The sequence below is a fragment of the Abramis brama genome (assembly GCF_963993115.1).
Source record: "Abramis brama genome assembly, chromosome: 3".
Taxonomy (NCBI): domain Eukaryota; kingdom Metazoa; phylum Chordata; class Actinopteri; order Cypriniformes; family Leuciscidae; genus Abramis; species Abramis brama.
In genome coordinates this window covers 34,281,466-34,305,190 of record NC_139965.1, presented here as the reverse complement: position 1 = coordinate 34,305,190, position 23,725 = coordinate 34,281,466, and the positions used below count along the sequence as shown (strand labels likewise).

General features: G+C 39.2%; 1 protein-coding gene across 2 annotated transcripts in view; it reads left to right on the top strand.

Moving 5' to 3' along the window:
• Window positions 1–23,725, top strand: part of cdh8 (cadherin 8) — a 91,378-nt gene that overhangs the window by 25,577 nt on the left and 42,076 nt on the right. Inside the window, exon 3 of one of the 2 annotated variants that reach the window (XM_084109454.1) lies at window positions 8,872–9,166. In XM_084109454.1, the coding sequence (XP_083965580.1) occupies window positions 8,872–9,166 (295 nt within the window). Of the gene's footprint in view, window positions 1–8,871; window positions 9,167–23,725 lie in introns of those variants that run through there. The other variant, XM_084109455.1, reaches the window with a different exon arrangement.

The window sequence follows — 23,725 nt, the reverse complement described above, 5'->3', positions numbered from 1 at the left end:
ATGAAAACAGATCTGCATCATCCCTTGGGTACATTATTTTTCTTAGTGAGAGAGAGGACAAATTATGAGAGATGGGGAGCGAGAAAAGTCCTCTCGTGACATTTGCATCTTTTCATAGCCTGATAGTAGATCAGTACCATGGAAGGTTTCTTGGCTATTACTCTCTCATTCTCACTTTCTTATTTGCTTTTCTGTTACTCAGGTCAGCGGATTAGTGCCCTGGTTCTGTGGATGGAAGCATTTTTTCTCATGTTGTGACTAAATTGTTATTGGGACCTGTAAGAGCAAAGGCAGGAGCACAGGGCAAAAGTGAGATTGATGAGTGTTTGGGCACTTTCCTCGAGACCCCTTCGCATCTGGCAAGAACAAAGGCAGGCGAGTGTGACAGCCAGCATCCATCTCCCAGTCAGGGGCAACATGAAGGGGCCGTGCATACAGGGACACCCCCAACCGTCCTCCTTCCAGTTGGCCTTCATTGTCAGGAAGGGCCCCATGTGTTTGAGTGGCCTTCGCTGTTAGTCCCTTTTATAAGAGAAGGGGTTTCCAATCCTGCTCCTGGAGGGCCAATGTCCTGCACAGTTTAGCTCCAACCTGCCCAAACATACTTGCCTGTAATATATATATATCTGTCTGTCTGTCTGTTCTATCATTGTTTCGTTCCGTCATTTTATTGTTCTGTTTGTGTGTAACTAAAGCTTTATTTCTTGAAAATAACAAGGCTTTGTCAAGCCAACATTCAAAGTTAGTCATGGCGTACTTTGCTTTTCTAGTTAAACATAAGTTATATGAAATGAAATGAAATTTATTTCTATACTGTTACTTTGAAATTTGACATAATTCAGATTTCAATATAAGGAAGTTTTTTATTCTGCATCCTGTTTACTACCTCCATTAAAATTCATTTCAAATTTGGGAATCAAATTGGGATTGAAAGGACGTTCTCTATTTAATCGAATGCTGCACAACTATGCTGATCCAATCTAAGAAAAGCCATTGAAGAGAGATTTTAAATTATTTTATTTACAGTGAAATTCAAAACAGGATTTTTTTTTCATGAATTTATACAGTGCTATGCATAAGTTTAGACACCCATGCTAAAGTTGACTAAAAAGAGGAATAAAAAAATCATCTTTTGGAAATTGAACTTAATGCCTTAATTAAAAAAATTAGGAAAAGTCCAACCTTTAAGGACACCAATTTTCTTTGTGAATGAATAATGTATCGTAAATAAATAAATGTTCTTCCTTAAAATACAGGGTGCATAAGTCTGGACACCCCTATGTTAAATTCCCATAGAGGCAGGCATATTTTTATTTTTAAAGGCCAGTTACTTCATGGATCCAGGATACTATGCATCCTGATAAAGTTATGGCCTTTGGAATTAAAATAGCCCCACATCATCATATAGCCTTCACCATACCTAGAGATTTTTTAATTAAGGCATTAAGTTCAATTTCCAAAATATGATTTTTTATTCCTCTTTTCAGTCAACTTTAGCATGGGTGTCTAAACTTATGCATAGCACTGTATATAGCCTAAAAAACAACAAAGACTGGAATCCACCCCACTGTTTTTTTTATTTATTTTTTATTTTTTATTTTTTTTTTATCTGGAGCCTGTAAATGGGCAGCCTGACTTTATGGTGCTGGGCCTAAAAGCAGGGAGGCAGTGAATACTCTTCACAGTGGTGAGTAGATGACACATTGTTCGAGTTTTCAGTCATACCAGTCCATTCACCAGTACTGCTAATCGCACTATGCATGCACTCTGATGTAAATTGCTGGTAAGGGGGGAAAGCTGCTGTCAGCTGATGTGCCTGCAGTGCAGCATGAAATCTCTGTTGACACTACCAATGGGCATTTCAGACAAAGAATAAAAATGGATGCATAATTTGACCGTGTTCATTTGAAGGGACCATTTTTATGTGTTTTTGTCTTCTCTCCATCAACAAGCACTACATTTGTCAAGAGGTCCAGCTGAACTTTCAGGAATCTGAATTTGTTACATTTAGTAATGGGTTCTTTTCACAATTGATGTATATGTTAATTAAACAATCTCGTAATTTCTGCTTGAGTTTAGTATATTCTTCAGGCTGTTTTTCACAGTGATGATGGGTTCAAAAGTAATTCAAAAGATAGAGATTACCTCTATATTTGTCTTCCCAAAGAAAGAAGATGAAAGTAAAATAAATATCTGCTGTGGGAATTTATATGCTGGGTAAATTGCTCAATGTTGCCCTCGGCACACACCAAAAAAGAAATTCTAGAAATACAGGTGCTAAAACAGTGCAGCAAAACAATGATGTTTTGGGACCTGTGAAATTTGTAAGATGCTTTCATCATTTAGTATGGCTTTCATGAAATGTACCCTACACCTTAAGGGGAAAACAAGAAAGGATGCACCCTTTGTATTCATGTGTATGAAACTACCCCTTGTCTCTTGCCTGCTGGTTTCTAAACTTGAGGCTTAGTCGCACATACGCATTTGTGCACGCGCACACAACAGGCGCACACATATTCGGTTTGCATGCAGTCTTCAGTCTGTGAGACAAAGGAACTGCTTGTTGCCACATCTACTCTGCCATGATGTGACATGTTAAAACAGAGTTCTCTGTAATTCTACATTAGAACAGACAGCGAGCATAGCTAGTGCTGCCTGAGCACTGAACCCCCCTCTGTCCCTGAAGCCTTTTTGTAGGGACATCCAATAGACACTTTAAAGAAAAGAACATGATAATTGCAGCTCCTATCAGTCCATTGGTCTCTGCCAAGGAGAGATGGATGAGTTATTTGCATGTCTAATGACTCTGTAGTAACTTCATGGCCTTAGGGATATGCTGGAAAATAAAAATGAACATGACATAGTGGCATGTCATTTTTAGGTCAGTGTGATGCTTACCAAGGCTGCATTTGTTTAATCAAAAAATACAATTTGATAAAAATAGTACTATATAAAATGACTGTTTTCTATTTGAATATATCTTACAATGTAATTTATTCCCATGATGGCATAGCTGAATTTGCAGCATCATTACTCCAGTCTTCAGTGTCATGTGATCCTTCAGAAATCATTATAATATGCTGATTTGCTGCTCAATAAACATTTATTATCATCAACAAGCTTGAAAGCAGTTGTGCTGCTTAATATTTAATGAAAACTGTCATACACATTTTCTTTATTATTATTATTATTTTTTTTAATGAATAGAAAGTTCAAAAGAACAGCTTTTATTTGAAATAGAAAACTGTGGTCACACTTTAGATTAGAGTCCAATTCTCACTATTAACTAATAATTAACTATGACTTTTGCCTCAGTAAACTTCTAATTAATGCTTATTAATAGTTAGTAAGGTAGTTGTTAAGTTTAGGAATTGGGTAGGATTGGGTATGTAGAATATGGTCATGCATAATAAGGTATTTATTAAGGTATATGTGCTTTATAAGTACTAATAAACAGCCAATATCCTAGTAATATGCATGCTAACAAGCAAATAGTTAATAGTGAGAATTGGATCCCAAACTAAAGTTTGACCAAAGTTTTTGTAACATTGTCTTTACCGTCACTTTGATGGGAAATTAACGTGGGTTTGAGTGTCATTGTTTGTCTGGAGCTGATGTGCTGTTGGCCAACTAACAACAAACTCTTGTTTGTATTTATTCTTGTGTATGTAGGTTCATTTTTTGTACTTCCTTGTCGTTCGTTCATCATCTTCACTCTATTTTTCATGAAGAATTGTTTTGTTGCATTTCTGCTACGATAAATAGACATTCACTCTTGCATTGCATGTGTAACAGAGGCCAGCTAGTGAGAGTTGTGCAGGCTGATGAATGCTAGAGAATGTGTTGTTTACTGTTTAGCGTCCTTGCGATCAGGGTTCGGGACCGACTCGGAGCAGGGCGGTTAGGATTGGAGACGGAGCAATGAAGAGAGGGGTGTGTTTGTTTGGGTTGATTTCATATATCAATAACTTTCAGCAACGACTTTGAGAAATAACATAATGCACCTTTAATCTTATCACACCCACCTGAAAGTGACATTCCAGTACTACTATAGTATTAGTGATACAGTTGACAATTTAATTTCATATTTCAATGTAGTCAGTTTATCCTTGATTTATTTACTTATTTACTGATTTATGGACTGTGGATGTCTACACGATGTACAGTATATTATCAATTCACCTTTTTAAACACACTTTTATAATAATAATAATAATAATAATTATTATTATTATTATTAGTTGTTGTTGTTGTGCAATGTTAATGGTTGGCAGATCTTTGAATATCAGATCAGTTTTTAGCACACCAGAAGTTCAGAGTCACAGCCAGTCTTAAACAGGAGCCGTCCCGGGCCAGACCTGACGTGTTGCTTGTGATGGTGTTACTTGTGTGAAATCAATGCATGTTTTAACAGGAGAATTGGTAATCACATCCTGTAGCAGTCCACGGTCCATTCAGCCACTCAGTAAATGAAGTGGGGGAAAGAACAGACTACACTGAAATATGAAATTAGAATCTCAATGTCTAGTATCTGGACACAAATAAAGCTCCTTTACAGAGTCTTGTATCTTGATCTGTAGCTGGATCTTCTTCATGCAAATCCATCTGTTTTTGATTTGATTACATTTGCTTTGCGTGGCAATAACAATTTCTCTGTTTGGTTCCTTCTCAGCACAGTAGGAATAAATCAGGAGCACGGGAAGGGTAATCATGTACCTAGGAAGGTTACGGAGAAAGCCACTCCATTCAAGGCACCGTGTGGTATTCATTAGTCAAGCATGCATGCTTACTCTCATTGTTTTGCATCAGGGCATTTTTAATTTTCTCTGAATGTAGGATTCCTGTTTTATTGAATGCATCCAGTATGAAACGTAATAAAAAAATAAAAAAAAATAAAAAAAAATATATATATTGTTTGGTGGAACCTATTAAACGTGAAACAGGTTTTTATTGGCAGAACAGTAAAGGTGGCACCTCTTTTGATAAAACAATTCTCAGTGGGTAATGCAAGAATATAAGAATAGACTAATCAGACAGCATGCATTCTTTTTCTTAAGGAAAGTATTTGTATTCAGATTTAGGTGTCATTCATCCATTCATTTTGTAAGTATATCTACACTTAACTTTTTCCATACTGCCCATTTTCAATGTCTGATACAGAATGAATTCTATATGAGAAGGAGAAACAAGTCTTACATTCATGCTTATGCATAAATAATGCTAAATAAAGAGTTATATTAAAAGGTTTTGAATGACTGATAACATGAAATACACTTTAGTGAAAAAAAGACTTATAAAAAAAAGAATTAATAAATAAAGTATAGTGTTGTTGAATGACATATTATTGCCGTTATTCTTAGTTTCAGTTTGTGAAAAAACATAGCAGATGGTGAAAGTAGAGAGTTGAGAAATAATAAGGGGAAGAGGGAAATGAGTATTGGACGCGACACACGACTAGATTTGAACCTACATCTCCCACATGAGCACCACGTGCCAAACACAAGGGCTGTAACTTCATCTAGATAGGCAAAATTAAAAGATAATATAGTAGGGAAGGCGTGTTGCACTACATATTGCCTATTTACAGTAGCATTGACATGAATTATAGCGATGCTGATAATGAGCAGAAGTAATTTAATGTCATTAGTGGCTGTTAAAATATAGATGGCATTGCTTCTGAAATCCATTACGTGGATTTACTCTTGCGACATGCATGATCTCCACAAACCCTTTCAGTTGGCACTATGCACAAACTGTGGTGACACTTAAACCATGCCTAATTGACTGTTGAGATGGTCCTTGGGTTGGGGCTCCACTGACATTTTTTAAAGCTGAGTGACACCATATCTCTGTAGGTGATGTGAATCTTCTCTTCTAACTCACGTCATCTCTGCCAATTGCCTTGACAAGAGGCAAAATCATTAATTTGCAATGTCCGGCTTAACGCTCCACTTTAGTGTGCAGCCAGTAGGCGGATCGAGGGGTCCTCATTACGGAGCCGCTGATTGTTCCACACGCTACTATAAAGGTTCATCTCCAGCAGCCACTGACATATTTTCTCCCGAACTGACAATAAAAGTTGTACTCCACGGCAGTGGTACAGAGAGAGACGGGTGTAAAACCAACCGCTGTTTCTCTTCGGCTCCAGTCGGCCAGCTCTGAATGCTAATCCACACAAGTGTGCTGGCAGATTTAAGATGGCCCAGGATTTTACATATCCCACTTTTACTGTTATATTTTTCAGTGTCATACTCAAAGTTTTCTGTTATGAGTTTAACAAAACATTGGTATGTTGTTGTTTTCTTTGACCTTCTTTCACCTTTTTAGCTTTAATGGAATGACTTTTCTTCATTTGTATAGGAGTATTAAAACAAAACTATTCACAAAAACATTACCAGACCATGTGTGTTAAAAGATTTGACGGAAAAAATATGGACGCCGTCAGATGTTAGTGCACTGGTGTTGCCTTGGCAACCTGGATAATAACAGACTGCCTCCCCTCCGCAGCCGTATTTTCAGTCGATTGTTTGCACATTGAGATTAAGCGATCACTCGTCAGAATGGTACTGGTGTGAGCACAAGCTTGCAATGTTGTCTGTATACATAGGGCATAGGGGTGAACAAATGGAGGAAGTGAAGTTTTGCAGCCGTGACATTTTGTTCATTGCGGAAATCCATACTAATATTTATTATCGTTAATTTTATTGAATGCATGAAGTGAAAATCACTGAAAAAAAAAAAAAAAAGTTTCCCATCAGAAAATGCACATCATTAATTTAGGCTAATTCAGGGGTTTTCGTAGAATGAAGACTGTTGTGAAGCTGATGTGTTAATGAGATAGATATTTCATGTGGAATGATAGGACAATTAGGAGAACAAAAGTGCAAGGTGTGACAATTTAAGTGTGTGTGCTTTGTCAGTGTCTGGAAATGGCACCGCTGAGACAACATATGCATAAAACTATAGTTATTAAGCAGTTGCTTTTTTTTTTTTCTTGAAGTCTGCATTTCAAAGCTCACGCTGTCCTTGTTACTGCATTCTCAAGTGTACTTCCACCTCACACCAGGCTGTTTATATATTACCTCAATAAATGGAACTAAAGTTTCTGTATAGATGTGTTTTGGGAGGAAAAATAATGTTAAGGCGATGGTTCACCCAAACTGAAAATTCTCTCATTATTTACTCACACTCATGTCATTCTGAACCCATATATTTTAATTATTATTTGTGGAATACAAAAGAAGATCATTTGAAGGCTATTCAAAAGTTTGAAAGAAGTTGCCCGCCAAGGTTGCAGTTATTTTATCAAAAATACAGTAAAAAAACAATATTGTGAAATATTATTACACTGTAAAAACGTGATCTAACTTGAAAAAATAAGGCAACCAATCACAGTCAACTTAAGTTACCTCAACTAATTTGCTCCAATCACAGTCATTAAAAAAAAAAAAAAAAAAAAAGTTCATCCAATGAGTAACAGGCAGTCATTTGAATTTAAATATTCTTGTCCAGGCAGCTGAAGATTAGAGCATTTAACAATGCAAGGGGCTATAATAACTGTTCTTTCATCTCCATGTTTGATTTTCAATGTTAACTATATGATATGAACATTATTTGCCTCTTAAAACTAAGGGCAAACATTTTACCATTTTAGGCAAATGTATTGCATATAAACGTTGCAATAAGATACACATATTCTGTACCTCAACAATCAAATCTCAAACATGAACTCTGAGAAATATGACAGCTAAATAACAGTGACCACAACAGCAGCAGCATTAATAAAGCCAGTAATGCAGAGCAATTATCATTTTTAAATAATAGTTACAACTTTTCTTTTTTCTTTTTTATATATTGATCAATGTAAAAATATTTTGTTCAGATAACTCTATTTGAAAAGTTGGGACAACATTTGGTAATGTTTTGAACAAATACATGAAAATCTAGGTAAGGTCAACAAAACAACTTTTGTTAGAAACACATTTAGAGAGTATTCTTGTTTAGTTCACTCAAGTTAATAAACTGACTCATCCTTCTAAATCAGATTTTTTTACAGTGTACAATTTAAAATAACTGCTTTTTAGTATCTTTTAAAATATGATTCCTGAATTGAACATGGTACATAACATAAACAAATAAGATTTGTGAACTGTAGATGATCAGTAGATGATAAGCGATTCAATTGTTCCAGTTTCTACCAACCTTCCACTGATACATGATTTCATGTATCAAGTATAGTGTCATATATATAAAAAAATAAAAAAAAATAAAAAAACTCAACGAATGCATTGTAAAGAAAAAAAATACAACAAACAACAATTTATGTATTGATTTAAATAAATCAAGTGAGCTCAAAATAAAAGTGAGAATTTCTTTGTAAGCTTCTTTCCTTTTTGCTTGGCAGGTATTTGTCCGTCAATTCCCCACCCTCCCCCTTCCTCCTCCCTTTTTTTTTTTTTTTTTTTGCACAGGCCAATTGCCTTCTCGTTCTGGAACTGTGACCTGATGACTGGTTTCAAGTTGGTAACAGGGCCCTGAGGCAGCTGTGAGCAGAACGCTTTGACCTCCACTCTCTACTAGCGATGTATGAAGAAGTGAATGACAGATAGATGGGATACACAACCCAAGCATTACCTGGAAATCCAGGACTTAGCCTGTCCTTTTACCAATTTTTTTTTTTTTTTTTTTACAATTCAGCCGTCACAGTAAAGCACTAGAATTTCGAAGAGACTATGCAGACATGCACTTGGTGGTGGGCTTTAATTATTGTACTCTATGCAATTGATTACAGGCATTGATCTGGTCCTGCTCGAGTGGTATTAGCTACATCTTGAAGTAGCCTCAAACCTCCTCCTTTGTTTCTCTTTTCAGCTCCATACGGATTTGGACGTGGGGAATAAGAACATCAAGTATGTGCTGGCAGGGGAAGGGGCGGGCACCATCTTTGCCATCAACGAGAGGACGGGGGACATTCACGCCATGAAAAGGCTAGACCGGGAGGAGAAGGCCGAGTACACGCTCACGGCGCAGGTCGTCGACAGAGACTCTGACCATCCTCTGGAACCACCGTCAGAGTTCATCATCAAAGTGCAAGACATCAATGACAACCCCCCACAGTTTATTGAGGGGCCTTACAAAGGTTCAGTGCCAGAGATGTCCCAAGTGGGTGAGTGATCTCCTTTCATCATCTCCGGTTGTCTCAGCTGAACAATGACACGAGGCCCTTTATCTCACAGTGAAGCAGACAAAAGCTCTGACAAAATATACAAGTAACAGAAATAAAGACGCCATGATCTAAGAATAGACACACAGAAATAGGAGGTGACAGGAATTTCTCATTACTGTGTCTGAAGATTGATGCAACAATATATGTGTATGCTGGTGTCCAGTCATATTTTAACCTTACAAACTAGTGAACAAAGTTCAGCATTGAAGCATAATGGGGTCCACCACTGAGAGTGTCGAGTTTCACCATAAAAAAGCTTTTTGTTTTTCAAGCTACATACTGTAATGTATTCATACGTTCTCACGCATTTGTAGCAATGCATTCTAATGAATGTCTCCTTAAGACTAGTTTTAAATAGAGCTCATACTCAGTTGACAAAGCCTACGTGAGCTTTCTCCGTACTATCCCGTGCCTGACCTTGAGATGGATCTTGAGTACGTGTAAGGCGGTGAAGGGAATCTCATAATAGTGCCACTAAAGGCATTCATTATAACCCCCATGACATTCTGAAAGCCGTGTTGTGCTGCAATGTGCACTGCATGTTGTGTTATGCTGAGAAATCCCATTTTCTCAGGAAAGTATACAGACGGCTGTTGTGTGTTTTTCAACTGTTGCGCAAAGAAATGGCTGTATAAAGAATCTAAACTCATGACTTGTTTTGTTTTTGCTGTTTATGGTTTATACACAACATGAAGTAATGCTATGCAGACAGGATAACTATATTAATATATATTATAGATGAGAGTACATGGAGTTACAGGAAGTGCCATTAATAAAATGATTAATGGAAAACAGAACTAAAGCTGCCCTGTGCTTCAAGTGTTTTTTAACTCCCAACCCAATGCTTTCTTTTGAAGTGTAGAAAGCAATTGGGGGAATATCGCCCTTCTTCAAGTACATTATAACCCAGTCATGTGTAACACAGGGCTTCCTTGTTTCCTTTAAAACCTTGGCTTCTTCATATGGGCATTTTCTCCTCTGCGTTTGTTCTGTCATATTTTCTGAGCACTTAGAGCATACAGAATTGGAGTTATAGGTGAGAGTCTTTTTTCTCTGTTCTGCTTTCAGACTAATGCACTCAATTGAAATCCTCCGTGTAGTTTTCTGAGGGATTTGACAGTGAAGTGTGGGATACAGCAGACGGTGAGGGTGAAAAGCACAGTGATGATGGAGGAGGGCAGGAAAGGGAATACAGCAAAAGATGCCTGAAGTTGAATTCTTTCACGATTGTTCTTTCCTTTTGTCACTGCTGATCAATTAAACATTAGCTGATGTTCTCTTGTTTGCTTGAAAGGCATTCTCAATGACTTGTTTTGGTCTTATAAAGTATTTATGTTGTGGGAGACACTCATAGAGAGAATCAAAAGCTCTTTGGCTGGGAGAGAAAAACAACAAACAGACAAATGAGGAAGCCTCTTTTATTTTCTGTCTCATGTACACAAATCACAGAAGTTTACTTCTCATCCTCATGTCGCATGATTTGTTTTCTAATAAAGGTCTGACAATAAGTTTTGTGAATAAGTTGTGAGGTTTGTTTGGGTTCCTGAACTTTCGGGGAAAGTTAAACTCAATATTAAAGTATTTGTCTGTAACTGTGTGTACATTAGTCTTGTCAAAATGTTGATATTTCAATACATTTTAATTCAGAATATGTGACCCTGGATCACAAAACCAGTCTTATGTTGCACGGGTATATTTGTGGCAATAGCCAACAAAACATTGTATGGGTCAAAATTATAGATTTTTCTTTTATGCCAAAAATCATTAGGATATTAAGTAAAGATCATGTTCCATGAAGATATTTTGTAAATTTCCTACCTTAAATATATAAAACATTTATTTTTGTGAATGGATGCAGCACTATCACCAATAGAAATGGACAACTTTAAAGGCGATTTTCTCAATATTTAGATTTTTCTGCACCCTCAGATTCCAGATTTTCAAATTGTATCTCAGCCAAATATTGTCATATCCTAACAAACCATACATCAATGGAAAGATTATGTATTCAGCTTTCAGATTATGTATTAATCTCAATTTAAAAAAAAAATTACACATAAGACTGGTTTTGTGGTCCAGGGTCACATATTTGCTTTTAATATTCAATACTTATTTTCAGTGTTGGGGAAAGTTCCTTTTAAAAGTAATGTGTTACAATATTACGTTACTCCCTAAAAAAGCAACTAATTGCAATACTTACTAACGTTTTATTGAATTTTTATTTTGCATTGATTTTTCGCACCTGGGTTGGTCTTGTTTGTTTTTAATAACAAAAACACAAAAGTTCTATTTTTGGCAAATGTAAAGACCCTTTCACACTAAAAGTGAAATGAATAAGCGTCAGGCTGAAGAGCAAATGTGTGTCTGTACAGTAGAGGGCTCAGCTCAAATAAGCCTTTCAGCTGTGCTGCCATGCTGGACCGCAGAAGAATTGGATACAGGAGAAGAAAGTTCAACTCTCTTATTTCAGCAGTAAAAAAAAACACACACACTTGTTAGTATGCTTGAATTGGATCAGCAGCAAAGACACTGGTTAATAAAGTGAGATCAAATACATAAAGTATATTTGTGTAATTTAACATATTTAATGATTATAATTTGCATTTCACTGTTTTTATTCATTTTGATGAATACTGAATCTGTGTTTGTGCAAGTGAGATAAGTAAATGCATGCTAACATTTAGTCAAGAACTACAATAACCATTCTGTTCACACTGTGCAGTGTGCACACAACGCCTCTGCACTTGCTCACGATTTATCTCAACAAATGGACAGGAGAGGTGTCAGTCAATAAAAGGGAAAACAAAGTAATTTGCATTATGTATTTTAAAAAGTAACTCAGATATTTTGTTGTAAAATTAAAAGTAATGCATTGCATTAATAGTTAATGAAAAAAGTTATGTGATTATGTAAATCGTGTTACTTAAATTAAACTCAACACTGCTCCTTTTCAAGTCTCTTTTATTTTCACATTCACATAATTTCCAGTATTTTTTTAGACAGAGCTACTGGGCATTATGAATCTACTTTGTAGAATCTACTCTGTGGTCAAAAGTAAATAATCTTGCCCCTGTGTTATCGGGTATTGAATATATTACTATATAATACTATATAATAGTATTGAATATTGATATTTTTCAAGGTAGTTAAAAAATAAGTTAGAAGTTAAAAAAATCCAGTGTTGTGACAACACTAGTTTGTTATAGTGTTTTTATAATGAAAAATAAACCCACTTAAAGAGAAAGAGAAAGAGAAACCTATGAAGTCATCGCTCAAACTAATGATTGATGGAGTTGTTTTTAGTTGGGTAGTATGAGTAAAATAATGCAATATAATACATATAATATCAGACAAATAATGCTCGGATACTACTGTACTTTGCGTAATGTCATCAGCAATCTCCAAGATCTTTAGATCATCAAAGCCTCGAGAGACCAAAGAATAAATGAGTCGAAAGGCCATGTGAGGCGAGACAAATCCTCCACCTTCTCAACTATAAACATTTCATGAAAGCACATGGATGCAAGTTTTCCCCCTAGAATATTGTATGGATATTCCAGAAATGATCTAATTTTTCAATTTAACTTTGAATAATTTAAGACTATTACTCACTGACGTTGATCTGTCCACAATGGGCAATGATCACTCATTCGCATGGATTGGACAAATCTCATGGATTACGGAGTCTGTTTTTTCACTAATGGGGTCTTTGACTCTAAGGCCAATACAGGCAGGCAAATTCCCCTTCAGGTCTTCAAACCATATGCTGGCATTACAAAGCTCCCTGCCTTCTGCTGCTGACAAGAGGATTGTTACATTGTTGAAATTAGCAAGTCTACTTGAAGTGACTATTGGGGTAATTAACGTTGAGTCGTCCATACCACCTCCCTTCCACGGAAGAAGGAATAATTGCTACAAGGAAAAATAAAGCTGGGAAAGTTGTTTTTGTCATCTGAAAGTCGAGTGTGTGTGAGGCCTCAGCGACGGGGGCTTCATTATGGAGTCGGGTAATAAAGTCGGGAATAGACAGATGGCACATGGCTCCTCCGCCCTGCTTGCTGTGTGCCCGCTCTTTCCTGGCAAAACCCGTGTACGGAGACAGTGCGCAGGAATGTGTCAGGATCTGCTAAATTGGAGTGCTGATATAAAATTGAAGTGACATTAATAGATTACCCAGAGTTCATTTGCATTTTCAGAGTTATTACGAGCTCCGGTAACAGGGCTAACAGGCGAGGGGTCTGTTCTTCTAATAACATTTCTGATTATGCACGCCATATTCCTGGCAGGTAAAAAATAAATAAGGTCTTGTCAGGGGGATTTTTGACAATGATTTGGAAGCTATTTTCTGAGGCATATTTATGGAAATAGATAGCACATTTCCAGCATACTGCTCACACATTTTAAGTTATCAGCCCATGTACATTTACAGTCTGCACACTGCCTTAAATACGCTAAAACGTATTGGAATATTTTTTAATGGGTTTATGTTACAGGTGTATGAACCCTGTGCATGGTTATGGCAAAAGTTTTTTTTTTTTTTTTTTTTTTTTTAAGTTGTCTATTGTTTAAGCTGTAAATTGTCATTATCGGTGTTTTATGGTTATGTTGTCAGTGAAGTTGTAAAATTGCATATAACTTTACACCAAAAAGGTTGGTAAGTGATTTTTTTCTTACACTAAAATCATGTTAATGCACATTTGTACATCTTGTGGCTATGTGGCTATACACTGAAACGGTGAATATTTTAACGATTACAGATTAGCCTCATTCATTTCTATTTTTAGTGCCTCACTGTAACAGTTTTTTGCTTGTTCATGTTTGTGGTAAGTGCTGTGGATTAGGCCTAACTTGTATTAAACTTGGAATATTCCTTTAATGCTTAACTCTTGTTCAGTACTTGAAAGTACAGCTTTTAATGGATGAAGCTCATGATTTAAACATTTACATTTTGAATTACATTCACCCCTGCATCTGACAAATTACTGCCTTCAGAGCAGACTTCCTCAGCTGCCAAACCAGGAGCAAGCAGACATTATGTCTGGCTCAAAAGTTTCTAGATATGCTTAAATCTATCTAGAAATATATCTGTAGCATTAGTTGAGCCTTGATATGAATTGGCCATAAAGGGTGTGCTCACATACAGTTGAACAAACAACTGGGGGAAAAAATATAAGTTCCTCACGTTGGAACTTACTCACGTTGCGTCGAGATTGACGCTATGGGAACGCATTGCGTGATTGCATCATGAAGCACTTGTAAAATCAGTCCAATGGCGTATAGGCGGATGACGTCATGGCAGGAAGCTATAAAGCGCACCCAGACCAAACATTGTCAGCTTCTGTGTCTTCAGCAAGCGCTCTCTGTGAAATCTGTCTCTGTCTATTTATTGTTGTTTGTCCTCAAGCATATTATATATCTAGACAGGAATATAATGGCGAGCAAACAGCATTTTGGATCGTGTGTTCCTCCCCGCTCTCGCTTCATTACGAGTGGGGATACACGCGATTTATGTGTTGTTTGTTTGGGAGTAGAGCATGCACGGTCAGCTCTAGTAAAAGGTGGCTGACAGTGTTCATTCATAATTCCTGACGTGTAACATATGCACTTCGAGAGTTTTAGCTCTGCTCCTGTTGGCTTTCTTCTCGAGGGAAGAAAGTCGAGAAAGATTCTTTGGCTTGGATCTCGCGTTTGCCGAGGCAGCGCGTAGATTAGGCTACGGGTCTGCAATAAAGATTCTGTGACTCGATCTCGGATCTCGCGTGTGCTGAGGCAGCGCGTAGATTACGGGGCTGCAATAAGAATCTAATGGCTCAGATCACGCATTTGCCGAGGCAGCGCGTAGATTATGAGTCTGCATCTCTGCAATAAGAATCTAGTGTATCATATCGCGCGTTTGCCGAGGCAACGTGTAGATAAGGTCCGATATATTTATATACATACAGGGAACTGAGCAGACAGGAATTTCCTTTTCTCTCTTTCTCTTATGATTGTTTGCAAACTAATTATGTGTTTGTAGACTATTATTGTGGTTCTTTTTGTTTGAGAATATAATATGAATTTAATTTGGAGAAATTAAATATTTGTCTGGCTTTGAAAGAAGATGTATGAAAATAATATATTCTATTTTTCATCCAGACCAAGTTCTGTATTAATACACTAAATTCAGCCTTTCACCTACACCGTTTCTACTTGTCTGGTTGACATTTGGCTGCATTTAATTTTTGAGAAAATTAAATATGTACTTATCTGATCTCTGAGGAGTTGGATGTCTATATTAATGTAGTATTCAGCATTTCATCCAGACCTTTCTACTTGTCTGGTTGATATTTGGCTGCATTTAATTTTTGAGAAAATTAAATATGTACTTATCTGATCTCTGAGGAGTTAGATGTCTATATTAATGTAGTATTCAGCATTTCATCCAGACCGTTTATACTTGTCTGGTTGATATTTGGCTGCATTTAATTTTTGAGAAAATTAAATATGTACTTATCTGATCTCTGAGGAGTTAGATTTCGGTATTAATATGCTATTCAGCCTTTCATCCAGACTGTGTTGATTGTCTGGTTGATCTTTGGCTGCATTTAATTCTGAGGAAATAAATGGTGAAATTCCTGGGGGGAAATTTATAACACCTCATTATACGGTGCCCATCTCCCTTCGGTGCTCTCAGGGGCCGTTCTGCCAACCCCATCATCTCGTGTGCTTTGGGGCAGTCTCCAGTCTCCAGTGAATTCTAGTCTCAGACGAGCCTTTATCTCACTGTCTGCCCGGAAACGTAGCGGCGCTGGGATTCTTGCCCCCTCCGAGGAGGGTCTCAGAGCAATCATTTCGGCTGTTCCCTGCCGGTGCGCCGTTTCAGGGCAACGAATTGGTCGCTTGAGTAATACCAGAGACCAGTCTTGAGAGGCTGGTTCTCTTAATTTCCAGGGGGAAGTGGTTAACACCTCACTATACGGATCCCATTTCCCTTTGATGTCTTCGGGGGGCCGTTCTGCCAACCCCGCCACCTCGTGTGTGTCGGGGCGCAACAGTCTCTGACGAGCCCACATCTCCGTGTCTGCCCGGAAACGTAGCGGCACTGGGATGTTCGCCCCCTATGTTGAGGGTCTCAGAGCAGTTAGTTCGGTCGTTCCCTGCCGGTTTGCCATACAGGGCACCGAATTGGTCGCTTGAGTAACACCTAGAACAGTCTGGAGATCTTGGTTCTCTTATTAGAATTTTTGGCAGCGTGGGAACTTCTGCCAAACATATCTCAACAGAAACAGAGTGTTTGCTCCTGATCCCCCACTAAAAGACTGGGGTTGGGTTGGCACTCTCAACCGCAGCCTACAAGGGGTAAGGCGGATCTGAGGACCGTTATTATTTCCAAGAAGGCTGTGGAGAAAAGGTCCTGACGCCCGAGGGGTCAGGCCAATGAGGGCAATCTCCTCTGAAGGTAAGCGGTTAACACATCATTATACGGTGCCCGCTGCCCTTCGGTGCCCTCAGGGGACCATTATGCTAACCCCGCCACCTTGTGTGTTTCGGGGCTCACCGGTCTCCGGCGGCACATATCTCAGGGTCCACCCGGAAACGTAGTGGTCCTGGGATGCCCGCTCCCTCCAAGGAGGGTTCCAGAGCATTCAGTTCGATCGTTCCCTGCCGGTTCGCCATACAGGGCACCGAATTGGTCGCTCGAGTAACACCTACACCAGTCTTGAGAGGCTGGTTCTCTTAGTAGATTTTTTGGCAGCGTGGGAACTTCTGCCAAACATATCTCAACAGTAGCAGAGCATCTGCTCCCGAGCCCCCACTAAAGGACTGGGGTTCGGGATGGCACTCTCAACTGCAGCCTTTAAGGAGTAAGACAGATCTGAGGACCATCTTTATTTCCAAGAAGGCTGTGGGGAAAAGGTCCTGACGCCTGAGGGGTCAGGCCAACGAGGGCAGTCTCCCCCGAAGTAAAGCGGTTAACACCTCATTATACGGTGCCCGCTGCCCTTCGGTGCCCTCAGGGGACCATTATGCTAATCCCGCCACCTTGTGTGTTTCGGGGCGCAGTGGTCTCCGGCGAGCACATATCTCAGGGTCCACCCGGAAACGTAGTGGTCCTGGGATGCTTGCCCCCTCCGAGGAGGGTCCCAGAGCAGTCAGTTCAGTCGTTCCCTGCCGGTTCGCGTTACAGGACGACGGACTGACTGTTCAACAACAACTAAATCCAGAAGCCAGTGTCGAGAGGCTGGTACCTCTGCTAGAATTTTTGACAGCGTGGAAGATGCTGCCAAATATTTCTTGTTGGGTCCTGCAGACCATAGAAAAGGGTTATCATCGGGTCTCGCCCGCCCAGGTTTATGGGGGTCCTATCCACCGTGTTGGGCCCCAAGCAGGTTCTGGTAATGGAACAGGAAGTGAAAACCCTGTTGGAGAAAGGGGCCATAGAACATGTACCTCCCTCCAGCAGGGACACCGGGTTTTACTGTCGGTATTTCATCGTTCCAAAGAAGGATGGGGGATTGTGTCCCATTTTGGATCTGAGTGTTCTGAACGAGTCAGTCATTCAGCTAAAGTTAAAAATGTTAACACTGAGACAAATCATGCCACAGATCAGATCCGAGGACTGGTTTGTCACGATAGATCTCAAGGACGCATACTTCCACATTTCCATCCTTCCATATCACAGGAAGTTCCTGAGGTTTGCTTTTGGGGGCAAAGCATACCAATATCGAGTTCTTCGTTCGGCCTAGCACTATCACCCCAAACTTTCACGATCAGTGTCATCAGTTGGCAGTTCGGCATCATGATGTCGATCTCGCCCACAGGAAGGAGTTGCGGTTACGGCTAAACGCCAAAAATAGTGTGCTTTCTCCACTACAGAGGACCACTTTTTCTAGGCGTGGTTGGGACTTAATGTTGATGCAGGCATACCTCTCACCTGCACGCATAGAGTACATCCTGTCAGCTGTGAAAAGAATAAAGCTAGGCCAGTCACTCACTGTGAAACAGTTTCCGAGACTGTGGGGTCTGATGGCAGCAGTGTCCAACGTGATACCTTTTGGCCTGTTGTACATGAGACCCCTGCAGTGGTGGCTCAGGACCAAAGAGTTTCCCCGAGGGGCAACCCCTTTCGCATGATCAGGGTCACGCGGCGATGCTTACGTGCCCTAGTTATGTGGAAGAAGCCTTGGTTCTTGTCCCCAGGATCCTGTGCTGGGAGCTCATTGTCGTCGCTTAACGCTTACGACGGATGCTTCCCTCATGGGCTGGGGTGCGATCATGGATGGTCGCTCGGTGCCCGTGGACGGGTCACCATCTCACCTGGCACTTAATCACCTGGTGATGATGGCTCAGGCTCTACATCCCTGGGCGTCAGATTCAGGGAGCAGACATCCTGTCGAGGCAGGGGCTGAGGCCCAGGGGAGGGAGACTCCACCCCGAGGCGGTGGAGCTCATATGGACTTGCAGACGTGGCAGTTCAGCATCTGTACATGGTTTCCCTGATTGTTCTACTTCCGGGAGTTGTGGAGAACAGAGTTATGGGAGTGTGGGTTTGGCCCCTGAGGGGGCCCAACTCATAGACTCGAGTCTCTCAACTGAGGTTGTTGAGGCCACAATCTCTCTAGAGCTCCCTGCACAGGAAACAAACTGGTTTCCTCCGTGGTGCGTTGGAGCAGCAGTAGTATGGCGGCTTTGTAGCCTTGTATTAGGGGTATCCCTACAAGAGGTGTGTGATGCGGCGGGCGGTTCCTTTCCGCACACACTCATCGGGTTTAAAACCTACTTTTGGGCTTCACTCCTGGGTCCCAGGTTATTCTGTCTTTGTTGTGCTCACCTGATTTCACACAAGAAAGGCAATGGTCACTATGGTGGCGTTGGTATAGACGTTCCCATAGCGTCAATCTCGACGCAACGCGAGTTCCCTTGAAAGGGAACGCCTCGGTTACGACTGTAACCTCGGTTCCCTGAAGAGGGAACGAGCGTTGCGTCACCTTGCCATACTTCCGGCGCGCCTGTGATCGACTTGCTTCGACCTATCAGAAGTTGACAATGTTTGGTCTGGGTGCGCTTTATAGCTTCCTGCCATGACGTCACCCGCCTATACGCCATTGGACTGATTTTACAAGTGCTTCATGATGCAATCACGCAATGCGTTCCCATAGCGTCAATCTCGACGCAACGCTCGTTCCCTCTTCAGGGAACCGAGGTTACAGTCGTAACCAAGGCGTTTTATATAAGAAATGTGCAGGGCAACATGTCAAGGGCTTATTTTATTAATATTGCATCTAAGTTTGCATCTAAATCACCCTGCTTGGATAGTTTAAACATTCTGCAGATAAAGCCATCCCCTTTTGTAGCCTCTCTTTAACACTCTAGGGCAGCTTGAGTTGTGATCTAATTATACCGAGGTACATGCTAGATACATTCAGTATCACGCCAAATAGAGACTGCTTGCACATGAAATTGTCAGAGCCATAGGCAGTACGGGATTTTGTACAGTAATTACCAGCTTCTAATTATTCTATTTTGCTGTCAGTATCTCTAATGACTTAATTCCTGTCAAGACCATGAAAATACATGATTGCTTGGCCAAATTTTATATATGTTATGTTCTGTTAATAAGCCATGACAGATGTAGAGTATATTTGTTGCTCATTTTGGGCATATAGGGTAAAGACAGGGGTGCACGTAAAAATAAAATGAATAAAAAATGCACATAGCACTGGTGCTACAGGGGTTAAGTGTAGATAAGTGTAGAAGTTAAAGGTACAAGGTTTTATTATGAAATATTAAATTGTTATGATAAAAATTAGTAATTTCTTTATTTTTGTCAAATCTTATGCATTCACTGAGAGAGAACAAAAAACTACTGTACACTTCTCTACAATGGAGAAAAATGTCTGTTTCATTCATACTCATTTATGTTTCATTTATTTATTTTGTCAGTTCTGTACTCTCCATTGACAGCTTCACAACTACCACTATGGCGCTTCAATCCAAATTGTGGTTTAATCCAAATTTTCTGAAGAGACACAATCGCTTTATATGATGTACAAATTTAATTTGGGCTTTTATTCACATATAAATATTGATCAGCGAACATAAATAGAAGCTCAACCAAACCTGCTTGACACGTGAGAACAAACCTCTTGCGGAAGCTCAAAAATGCTGCGTAACAAACGAGAATGAACCTGGGCTCACAATGAGCAAGCAAGCATGTTCGAGCTTCTATTTATCATAACTGATGTGTGCGTTGATGAATATTTATAAATAAAATATTTATAAGTAAATAAAAGCCTAAATTAAATCTCTTCAGCATATAAAGTGATTGTGTCTCTTCAGAAAATTTGGATTAAACCACTCAATTCATATGGATTAGTTTTACAATCTCTTTATGAACTTTTTAAAGCGTCAAAGTGTCAGTTGCGTAACTGTCTATGGAGGGACAGAAATCGCTCAGATTGTATTAAAAAGATCTTCATTTGCGTTCCAAAGATGAATGGAAGTCTTATGTGTTTGGAATGACATGAATTCAAATTTTTTGGGTTGAAACCTTTTAACGTTTGCATAACAAAAAAAAAAAAAAACCTTTATAAAACATTTAAAAAACTTGATGTTTTGAATGTTTAGAGAACATTCAGAAATTTCAGAAACATTTTCATAGCTCAATGGGAACATTAGCAAAATGTTGTCATAACACATTTTTGTTAGCTGGGATATTTCTCTGGTATTTTCCAACGGTTTACGGTTTCATACTTGAGCATGTAATGTGGTTTGTGGCAGTGGCAGATGGAGGAGGAAGTAGGGGGTGCTGGGCCTTTAACATGGTGTGCAGCTGGGCCGCTGCGGAAGCACATCTGCTGGTCAGACTCCACGCTGAGGTTTGCCCATGGCCTCAGCTGGGTTTTGAGGGTCAGTGAGTTAACCCACTGCAGCCAAACCACATCCAGCCATCTTCAGAAAAGACCATGAGGTAGTGGTCAGCAGAAATGTGTACTACTTCTACTCTGAAAGTGTGTGTGTGTGTGTGTGTGTGTGTGTGTGTGTGTGTGTGTGTGTGTGTGTAACTGTAAATGTAAATGTAATATATATATATATAGTAACGTAGTTAAAGAAGTTAGATATTTTCACAGAGAAAGGATCATTATAGCAGAATATACAGTATATATATCATATGATAGGATATATTCTGTTATAATGATCCTTTCTCTGTGAAAACATCCAACTTTTCCAACTCCTCTCGTTTCATAGCATATTCAGAAACAAGCTGTTGCTATTACAACGGGGCTGGACTTCTTTTTGCATAAAGCCTGGCTGTCAGTTACTATTATATTTATATTACTGACTTATAAATCCACAGAGGTTTTGCAACAGGTGTGAGTGAAATGGATTTTCAGTTGAAATGGCCTTGGTGAATAAGATGTAAGCAATTCTTCCCGTAAATGTGCTACTGTAGTACTGGTTTCAGCACATTTTCTTTGAAACCACCTCTCTCGCTGCCTGGACATCAGTGCCATACATAAAATGTGAATCATGAAAAAAGAGCTTACAAAATGATCCTACTCCACTCCACTGACTCTGCCCCTTATCCTGCTGCAGTCATGTTCAACTGCTCATGAAAAGAGATGAAAGTACAATAGACAGTTAAATCCATTTCCATCAACTCTCCTTTTGTATTGTTGGATTTTTTATTTTTATTATTTTTTTTATTTTTGATGAATACCAAGTCTTTATGAAAAGCTAACTTCATCTATATGTCTTTCCATTTTTGAAGCATACATATTCACTGTAATCTCTGCTATAATTTACATTTTTACATTTATATGATTAATTTAACACCAAGACAAAATGGTGTACATGTTTTTTTTAAGGTTTAAAGTGAGCTATTAGTGTCTAACTTTCTACCCATCAAGAACTGCTTAGAATAAAACCAGTGCAGTATTCATGTACTAGAGCTCAAAAAAATCATGGAAATTTTATTTTATTTTATTTTATTCATTCATATATATATAGTATGCTTTTCAAAAGTTATCCCTTTCACAGAGGAGAACAGCAGAAAAGAAGTAGGGGTGGAAATAGACAACAGGCGATGAAAAAGGAGAGGAGAGAATGTTTTCGCAGTTGAGCAATGAGGAGAGCCCATAAATAGCCCAGGCCACCACTAATGGGCCCAGGGGGGTATTGTGTTGGCTTAGAGAGTGACACTGATGCCATATGACAGTGTAATCAGCACTGAGGTGGACACTGACATTATCTGTCTCTCATGATAAGGGAAAGCATGGAGGTGAAGCTAACCTCACATCACTCAGACCTATCTCCCTCATCCTAAACGTGAGCTGAATGATAGATACATGCCATTTTTCAATGCTCCAATATGAGATGGAGTTGTCGTTGCAGTTTCAGTAGCCCTAATTGACCTGATTCACTGCAGATTGGATATTATCTCAGAACAAAAGCCATGAAATGCAGCCAAGAACCTTCAAAAACTGTTGAAGCTTAACGAATTTGCAGTAGCTTCTATTCAGCTATTAAATCGCTTGAACTATACAATGATATATTTGACTGAATAGTGCAAACACATTCATGGCATGTCTTAAGAAATATGTGGGATCCAAATTCGTGAGATTTTTCAAATTGTATTTTAAAGGGGACCTATTATGCCCCTTTTTACAAGTCTCTGATGTCCACAGAGTGTGTATGTGAAGTTTTAGCTCAAAGTACCCCACAGATCCACATATTTTTCAACGTACAAGTAAGGTGTTTTCTGTGAATGTGCGAGACTTCCGATTTATTATCCACTATTGGTAAATAACGAGAAGAATATATCAAATTCCAGAAAAATGTAAAACGTGCGCTACAAACAAGCATGTTTATAATTAAGACACTACATTATAATAACATGGTAAGAAGTATATCATGCAGCATAACAAGCTGTTTTGTACAGCTTAAAATAACTGGAAGTGAATGACACCTGAAGCCAGACACATTAAAATTACAAATGGGCTTGCCCGATCTTACCTGAAAAATAAGGTGGATTACATGTTAAAATAACTTTTTCGGAGTGTCCCTTTAAATGCAAATGAGCTGGTGCTCCTGGCCCCCTTTCAAGAAGAGGGCATTGCTTCAAGTGCCGGCATACAGGCAACAACAATACAGGACAATCTCACGCACTGAAAATGTCAGTAACTGTCAGTAGCTTGTCGCATTCAAGTGGTGACTTCAAAGGGCGTTCATGTGCAATTTTTAACTAGGAAATTCGTTTTTACAATAATTCTGATAGCACATGAGGGCAGCATCAGCGAGAACAGGCAGAGACAATGGTAGCTTTAGCAAGATTAGCCGTACAGAGTGCCAACAAGCTCTTTTAGAAAGGCAATTTGGAAGGACAACATATGACGTGTGATACTTTGTCTGGGTCTGAAGTTTGACTTTGACATTGACTTGTGAATTTAACATAAAACAGCCGTCATAATAATCACAAATACACTTACATTGCTGTAAATGAGTTTTATGAAAGAATGA